Source organism: Micropterus dolomieu, linkage group LG03, assembly GCF_021292245.1.
Source record: "Micropterus dolomieu isolate WLL.071019.BEF.003 ecotype Adirondacks linkage group LG03, ASM2129224v1, whole genome shotgun sequence".
NCBI classification, from domain to species: domain Eukaryota; kingdom Metazoa; phylum Chordata; class Actinopteri; order Centrarchiformes; family Centrarchidae; genus Micropterus; species Micropterus dolomieu.
The window spans coordinates 25,056,106-25,064,160 of NC_060152.1; the positions used below are offsets into that span (position 1 = coordinate 25,056,106).

Sequence of the window (8,055 nt, forward strand, 5' to 3'; positions counted from 1 at the left end):
TGCTGAATCTTAGTTTGATGTGGACACCTCCTCCCAGCTCCTGTTGTTTCTGCTCCTCAAACCGAAGAAGTGGCAGATTCTTTTCCACAGTGAGCTTTTCTTTTTTATTTCAGGGGCCTTGTCCACAGAGATTTCCTCCTCTACCAGGAGTTCGACAGCCATTAAAGCAACAAGGGTTTTCTCCTCCTGTGTCTTCAGCTCCTCTTTCAGCTTGGCGGTCTCTGCCTGAAGGGCCTGACTCATCTCTTTATCAGCCTCAAGCTGAGTGGCAAGTTCAACGTTGGAGGAGGTCTGCTGCTCCAGTCTTGTTTTCAGGCCCCGCTCAGCCTGATAACTGGCTCTTTCCTCCTGAAGCTGATCATCCAGCTCAAGTCTCTCAGCCCTCTCTCTCTGGAGCTCATTAATCAAATCCTCCATCTGTTTCGACAGAGACATGTTGTTCTTCATCTCTGCCTCCAGCCTGGCGGAGAGCTCGGTCACCTTTTCCTCCTGGCAGGCAATGTGGTGCTCTGCAGTTTGAAGGTGAGCCTTCAGCACCTCTACCTGGGTACAAAGCGCTTGGTTTTCTATCTCACAGTCCCACCTGTCGGTGTCCAGGGCTGTCGAATGCATTCTCAAAGTCATTTTCTTGTCTTAATCTCTCTCGGACAAACAGCTGTATAACACAGTGTCAAGGTCTGAAATGAAGTGATTCTGCCCAGACAGATTCTTCAGTATATAAAGACCCGGTGTTGTATTAATGATCAGAGAAGCGAACTACTGCCTAAATACATCAGTTCCACGGTTCCATGGTTCCATGGTTTTTGTTTTGTTTCAAAATTTGTTTGTATCTAAATTTTGTATTGTCAGCCAGCCCAAGTATGAAAAACACATGTGCATTAACCCACCTGTTTAAGCCTTATTCTGTAATTCCCCCAGTCTCCAGTGAACCTTTGGTTCCCAGTGGTGCTGGGTGTTTTGATCCTGGTACGCCTACTTTCACATCTAGTTTATATTGTTGTTAGTCACATGCAGAATGAATTAAGTCTTTTTAAAAGGAAAAAGTATTTTCCTCTCTGAATAGATACTATAGAATCACACAGATTTGTGAAGCCATTAAAAAACAAAACATTTTCCTGTCTGTGTTGTGATTTTACTGAATGTGATGAAGATGCTGCTAGAAGACATTCATTCATTTGGTGAGCACAAAACACATAAAGCTGCTGAACAGTCCCTGTTTTAATCAAGCACAAAGATGTAGCAACATGTATGTACAACCATGTACAGTGTTCAAGGCAATATTACAACAATCTCAAAACACAAAACACTTCATTAATCTGGTCAGGTAACTTGGAGTATTTTCTAAATAAAGAAGCTGCAACCGAGTTAAACATTTAACTTGAAACATTTTGACTTGAAGATATTTGATTACTGTTAATAATAATATGACTATAAATACAAAATAACTTACAACATTAGTCGATTTTGTTAGATGTATATATGTTTAACGTGTCGCCTATTATTACAGGTACTTCAGAAGAAGATTCTCATAATAAAAGTTGCTTTTAATTACAGTTCCCTAATGTGGCCAGCCAGATAAAATTTTTTTTACAAAAAATGATTACAGTAAAGCTAGCCACAGAGTCAAATATGTCTTTAAGTTCAAAGCAAAAACAATAAATATCACTGCAAAATAATTACATTAAGGTTAGTTAGGTTTAGTGTAAGCTTAAAAATGGTACTGGTCAGTATCAGGATACAGTGTAATCTAATCTTAAAAAACAAGATGTTTAGCCTTACATAACCACCAGAAGAGCAGCCACAATGCAACATGAAAAAGAAATAACAATTAAAAGGTAAAGGAACCAAACATGATTAACAGAAACAAATATTTTAAATGCCAAAAAGTGCTAATTACACTGGATAGCAATAAATCGATTCAAAAAGAGTAAAAATAAAATAAGACCTTGTGTCTGTGTACAACATTCAAAATGCAGTGGGTAAACATTTGTTGTGACTTCTGGAAAATGTAACAATTTGAATTTTAACTTAAAACACCAATAATTTTACCCTGTAACACACACAGACACCGGGGTTACCCTGTAGAACGAGATCTAATCTAAATCAGAGCAGTCAGAACAACATGACATCATCTCCTGCCTGTATCCTCTGCTGGAAGCTGGGAGATTTTCAACCTGAGGAGAGGACAGTGTCACCACGAGAGGCTGAGCACAGTCCTGTTGTACTCGCGCCCTAACAGCACAGACATCTGAAACAGCCCCAGCAACATCAGTGTTTTCTCTGCAGTCTGTCAGTAATGTTTGACCTTTCCCATGACAGCCATGTCCAACTGTTCTGAGTCAGCTGTTAAGACTGAGTGACGGTTTGATATCTTTTCTTGTTGTATATACATTGTCAATTGTTGGTTCACACTTCTTATGTGTTGTTTCTCCGGTTTATGGTCTCATGCGTCAGCAGTGGGCAGGTCTGGCTGTATTTTCCTGTGGGAAAGAATGAGTTCATCAATGAAATATTAGTTTAAAAACATATAACTGTGTAGAAAAAAACTGTTCAAATTGGAGTTTTAGATTTTCTTCAAGTCAAAGACTGCTGTTGCCAGAGCAAGAGTGTCTTGCAAATTGATCTAGAAGATGTTCATGATGATAGTTTGCTCTTAACTAAATGCATGTAGACTTCCATTTAAACATGGAAGGCTTCAACACCTTTTCCTGTCCCGTTGTACAAATTTACTTTACTTACACCTATGCATATAGGGGACAGACATTGACAAAAAAAAGTGTTGTATGGAAGCATAGAATTTGGTTTACTGTTCATTCCTGCAATTGTCTATGAATGGAGCTTGCTTGGGTGTCAAAGTGAAAAAAAACCCAGCTTACAGCAGGTGTTTAAATAAAAGGTGAGATGTAGGTTTGCTGTGAATGGGATAAATTGCACATACTCGTGTTTGGTGAGGGGGGCTTTGTCGCAGGTGATCTCTGAGAGCCCCCCGTCCTTCGTGAGTGTCTGAACCCCCGTCGGTTGGATACTGCCTCTCGGAGATATACCCTTCAGCTTCACTTCCCTGCGGCCACGACACACACAAAGATTCATAAGATGATGCCAACTTGATGACATTTTATTTATATACATGTACATGAATGACAATATAAACATGCTCTCTTACAGATGCCTACTTACCCATTGGTTCCCTCTCCTTCTTCAAGCATTTTGAGGCCTGGGACTTTCTGTCCAAAGAGTTTCACAGCGATGAACATGAGCAGGCCGCAGCGCTTTCTATAGCAGCAGGTGGTGTCTACCGCCAGGAACACCAAGAGGAAGATCACCATGACAATGCCAACCACAGTGCCTTTGGTCATGCTGCGGCTATTCATTTTGACTGCGGGGAGAGATAAAAAGTCGTGGCAAACAGACTAGTGTTAGGGAATCTGTCACACCGTAATATTTAAATGTTTGTGTCAGCACTCCCAGTTTGTAGTTTAAGCCACATTTCCTGGCTAACAGGCTAAAGTGTATTGTGTAAGGAGTGAGAGGCCACATACCAGGCGGGTCTGCGATGGTGAAGTTGAACATGGCCGGGAGAGAGGAGCCATTAGCATTGACCGCTGTGACTTCCAGTTGATAGTCTGAGCCAAAAGACAGGTCTTGAAGGGAGACAGAGTCAGCATTGGACGACAACTGCATCTCTTTCCACTCAGTCCCCTCTTTATCCTGAGAGATCATAAAGAGAGAGCATACAAGAGGACTGAAGGTTGACAGTAAGAACACGAAAGGACCAATGAAGAGTAAGAAATTGAAATGGACTCGCGCTGTCTCTTACCTGTTTGTATCGTATGCTGAAGTGCAGCAGCGGAGATCCACCATCATCGACCTGTTTAAGAGGGACGTAGAAGGAGTTGCCGTCTACTTTCATCGCACCGTACGGCAAAACTGGACTGTCAGGCTCACCTACAGACGGGAGGCAAAGAGAAAGGAAAGAACTGATGACCAACTGATGGCCATGCATTCACATTTAAGAGTAATAAATAATGATGAACACCTAATCATTGCATTTAGATATTTCTTTATACAGGCTACATAAAGATTGACTGAGCACGTCAGTCCATTATTTCATAGTTTAATAGATCACTGTGTGTACTTTACCCTCTGTGGATGGGAGACAGAGGATTACACGGTGTCATCAGCAGCATGAATGAACACCAGTCAGCAGGTGATGATGTCATGGGAATGTAATGATGATGGTTGCATGAAAGATGAAGAAGAAAAATGAGCGATGGCAGATGAGGAGGAAAAGCCTTGCATATTAGACACACATATATATATATATATACCACATACACATTAGCATCCATGAATATATGGGCGCTTACACTTAATCATTAAATGTGCATCATTTATGCATTCATGCAAATGTTTAAAAGGTGCAAATATGTACACACACACACTTAATATCCAGTTAATGCTCCACACATAGCATGAAATATTGCTTTGGTGTGTGTTGACACTGTGCGTTGCTAATATGTTAGGTATTTACTTACGTATTCCCTGGGTCTGGACAGTGTTTGTGTCTGAGAACTCTCCCACTCCCACTGCATTCAAAGCAGCCAAGCGTACTGTGTACATCGAATATGGCTTGAGGGCGGTGATAGCTAAGGGATCTATAAAAACAAACACAGAAAGACACAACATCAGCTAATGTACATAATTAAATATTATGTAGGTATTTATGGCAGAATAAAATGTATAATACATGCACTTTAAAGTATAAATGATACACTGACTGAGAGTCATGATACATAACTGCAATCCTTTTTGAAGAGATGTTTTACCTGAAGCTGGGACTGTGGTCTCCTTCCACTGTTCTGCCTGTTGTTGCCTCCACTGCATGACGTAACTTGTGATTGGTGTTCCTCCACTGGTGGGTGGGATTTTGAGGGAGAAGAGGACTGAGGTAGATCCAGGTGAGACTGACAAGTAGAGAGGGCGACCAGGCTGGGCTGTGGGTCAAGAGGCAGATTGGAGGAGGGAAGAAAGAAGGGAAGATGGAAAAACAAATATTAGAACATTTTAAAATGTGTGTCAATGGCATGATTATAGGTAAAGATTTATGTATGATGCTTTGGCAATATTGTTGTTACACATTCATGCCAATAAAGCTAATTTGAATTGAATTGAATTGATTTGAATAGAATTGATTTAATCTACTCTTACTTCACTGAACTTCTTAAACATAAAGACCCAAATTTAAATCTTACTGTGTAGTGCAAAATCTCTTGATGCATTTCCAGAGGAGCTGACAGCCATGCAGGAATACAGTCCGCCATCAGAGGGCACTACCTCATCAATCACCAACACCCCATCAACAACACGGACACGACCAGAGGTAGAGTCCTGACAGAGGGGGACACGAAAGGAAATGTACAATCACATATTAGACCAAAGCACAAGTGTGTGTGTTTTTGTGTTTTGTATTGTGTGTCTGTGCTTATGTGTGTGTGGGCATGCACCCACACACTCTTACCAGTGTTTGTCCATTCTGCTTGTTGAGCCAGTGTAGATCAGGCTGAGGGTGGCCAGAGACGTTACAGGACACAGACAAGCGCTCACCCACTGAAACACTCTGCTGCTCTGCTGACACAGACACGTCTGGGGCCTCTGAAATGAAACATCACCATAACAGTAACCACTTCACCAAACTTCAAAGAAATGTTGGGCCGGACAAGTGTCTTTACACTACAACAAGATAAAGAAGCATATGAACATGTTTAGTGATTTATCGTTTCATTTTTACGGTTCGTTGTTGTCATTTTTGTTGTGTTTCAGTAATCTAATGGAGTTATCAGAGCAGTGGGGGGAAAAAACAGAACTTACCAAAAACATGAAGCATAATGGTAGCACTGCTCTCAGCTATCTTGTTGGTGGCAGTGCAGATGTACTCCCCATAGTCTGCCCTGGCAACAGACCTTATTGTCAACTGGCTGCGGTCTGAGTTAAACTGATGACGTGAAGGGTCAAACGTCAAAGGCCTGCGAGTAGGAAAAGGCAGAGCAACGTACACATTGAGTGATGTTGGAGGGATTTGTTATTCATATGGATTCAAAAGACAGTGTTATGCCTTCCAGATGTTTGCAGAAACAACTTGGAGAAGAAAAAAAAAGAGGTCAGAAAAGGGACAGCTGACGCCACAGAACAAAGCTGATTAGCAAATTACTTGCCTCATCTTTGCACTCTGCTCCACCCACTGGCACACAGACAAGATGTCATGCTACATTAGCAATGCTGAGAGTCGGGTGCACTAGACTAAACATCAACACAAATAACCCAGTTTTGTTGCTGATGGTAGATTGTCCTAAGCTAAGGTTGTAATTTAAACATTTTAATATTTGAGAAACATCTAAGTCGACTAAAATGAGGGGAAGCAATGAACTGCAATGCAAAAGGTAACCAAAAAATTACATACACTGTAAGTCATCAGACTTTTGTTGCAATGTAAAATAATTAGAGAGGAAACAGGTTGAGTTTAGTTAAATTCACTTCAAATTAAATTAGATTATGAACATACTAATACATAATGTGCATTTCAAAACACAATTTATGGAGATACTAAAAAGGTGTAACAAATCCGTCACATGTCAGGACTTACATGGCCCAGGTGATGTTGGGTTTTGGTAGACCGTCCACCAAGCACCGTAAGGAAACGTTGCTTTCTGGTCCGGCAATCACTTTTTTTACCTCTTCTCTCAGAAGCACAGTAGGAGGAGCTGCAGCAAAGAATCGTATTTTAGTCAGAATGAAGCTTCGTTCACACTTCAGATTTATCATGGCATCATTATCACTTAAAGTGAAATACAAAATTAGATTTTCAAGGAAGTGTGTAACCTTTGAAACACCAAATCACCCAGTGTTATGTTACACACATCAGGTTTAGCAAGGGCCCAAAAAGATCTATGTGTCTATGGCCACTATTTAATCCTGATTTGAAAAAATTATACTTACCATTGACGACAACAGAGACGGAGAGTTGCTGATAGATGGGCCTTCCTCTAATCTGGGCCTGGCACACGTATGTCCCAGCATCCTCTCGCTTTACAGTTTCAATAAGTAGTGTGTTATCAGGCAGCTGACGCACAAGCTTTTCACCTGAAGAGAGACAGAATAACAGAAAAGACACAAAGAGAGATGGAAAGACGTAACACAAGAAGACAAAGTTATGTTTTGTGGATGAAAGTCCATTATTCTGCAGCTGGTCAAAGCCATATCACTGCAGAGCTCATTCTGCTGAGCCTCATGGACAGCGTGGTAATTAGCAACAGAAACGCTGAACTCTCCATTAAACAGTCAGTATTTTTGTAAAGCAAGTGCTCACTCAAATACAAACTGTATTAATGTAAAGGTGACTTGATATGTACTGTATCACAGGGAAAATTGACAAGTGCTTAAATGTTTAGTTGTGATACTTAAACCTGCATTCCTGTCATTAATTTTTATTAGCGTTATCCAGAAGATACCGAGAAACTTTGGAGTTTATTTGGTCACATTACAAATATTCAATATTCACTCTCCTGCTAGTTCTATGAAAATATTTGGCTCGTCCACTATGTTCTCAAGCTAGTCGCTAACTTTGTCTGTCTGCTGTCTCTTGCTGGTTCAGTAGCGTAAAGTAGGATTTTAGAGCCTTTTCCCTGAAAACTACTTTTTCTCTTGTCGGGACAAAAGTAACAAATGGGTGGGTCAAGAGTAACAAAACTGTATAAATGTTGTTAACATTATTCATGTTTTTATTACAATGTCTGACAATGTCCTTGTTAATATGTATATGTTGTAATGTTTGACAACAACAGTATGAACAGTATAACTGTTGAAGAAAGTTTAACAGCGAAAAACATTTCATTTGCTGTTGTCTTCATCACCACCTGTGATGTTTCTTTTTGCTGGATCTTGCTATGCTGGAAAACTAAATTATCTAACTCATGGTGCATTGATGGCAGCTGCAAAGTTTTTTGATCTAAGGTGCTGGTCCTACCATGAGAAGGGATTTCTTGCTTGTCTCTGAGCCAG

The 8,055-nt window shown here is 40.5% G+C and overlaps 1 protein-coding gene across 2 annotated transcripts in view; it reads right to left on the bottom strand.

Moving 5' to 3' along the window:
• Nucleotides 1-1,200: 1,200 nt before the first annotated feature.
• The window catches only part of ncam3 (neural cell adhesion molecule 3), a 9,047-nt gene continuing 2,192 nt past the window's right edge, over nt 1,201-8,055 (bottom strand). The window contains exons 5-17 of one of the 2 annotated variants that reach the window (XM_046046156.1): nt 6,994-7,137; nt 6,641-6,758; nt 5,869-6,023; nt 5,519-5,652; nt 5,253-5,388; nt 4,827-4,994; nt 4,536-4,655; nt 4,141-4,143; nt 3,818-3,945; nt 3,540-3,708; nt 3,178-3,376; nt 2,939-3,061; nt 1,201-2,480 (exon numbers count right to left, since the gene is read on the bottom strand). In XM_046046156.1, coding sequence (XP_045902112.1) covers nt 2,444-2,480; nt 2,939-3,061; nt 3,178-3,376; nt 3,540-3,708; nt 3,818-3,945; nt 4,141-4,143; nt 4,536-4,655; nt 4,827-4,994; nt 5,253-5,388; nt 5,519-5,652; nt 5,869-6,023; nt 6,641-6,758; nt 6,994-7,137 — 1,634 coding nt within the window. In that variant the 3' untranslated portion in view covers nt 1,201-2,443. The remainder of the gene's footprint in view (nt 2,481-2,938; nt 3,062-3,177; nt 3,377-3,539; nt 3,709-3,817; nt 3,946-4,140; nt 4,144-4,535; nt 4,656-4,826; nt 4,995-5,252; nt 5,389-5,518; nt 5,653-5,868; nt 6,024-6,640; nt 6,759-6,993; nt 7,138-8,055) is intronic. The other variant, XM_046046157.1, reaches the window with a different exon arrangement.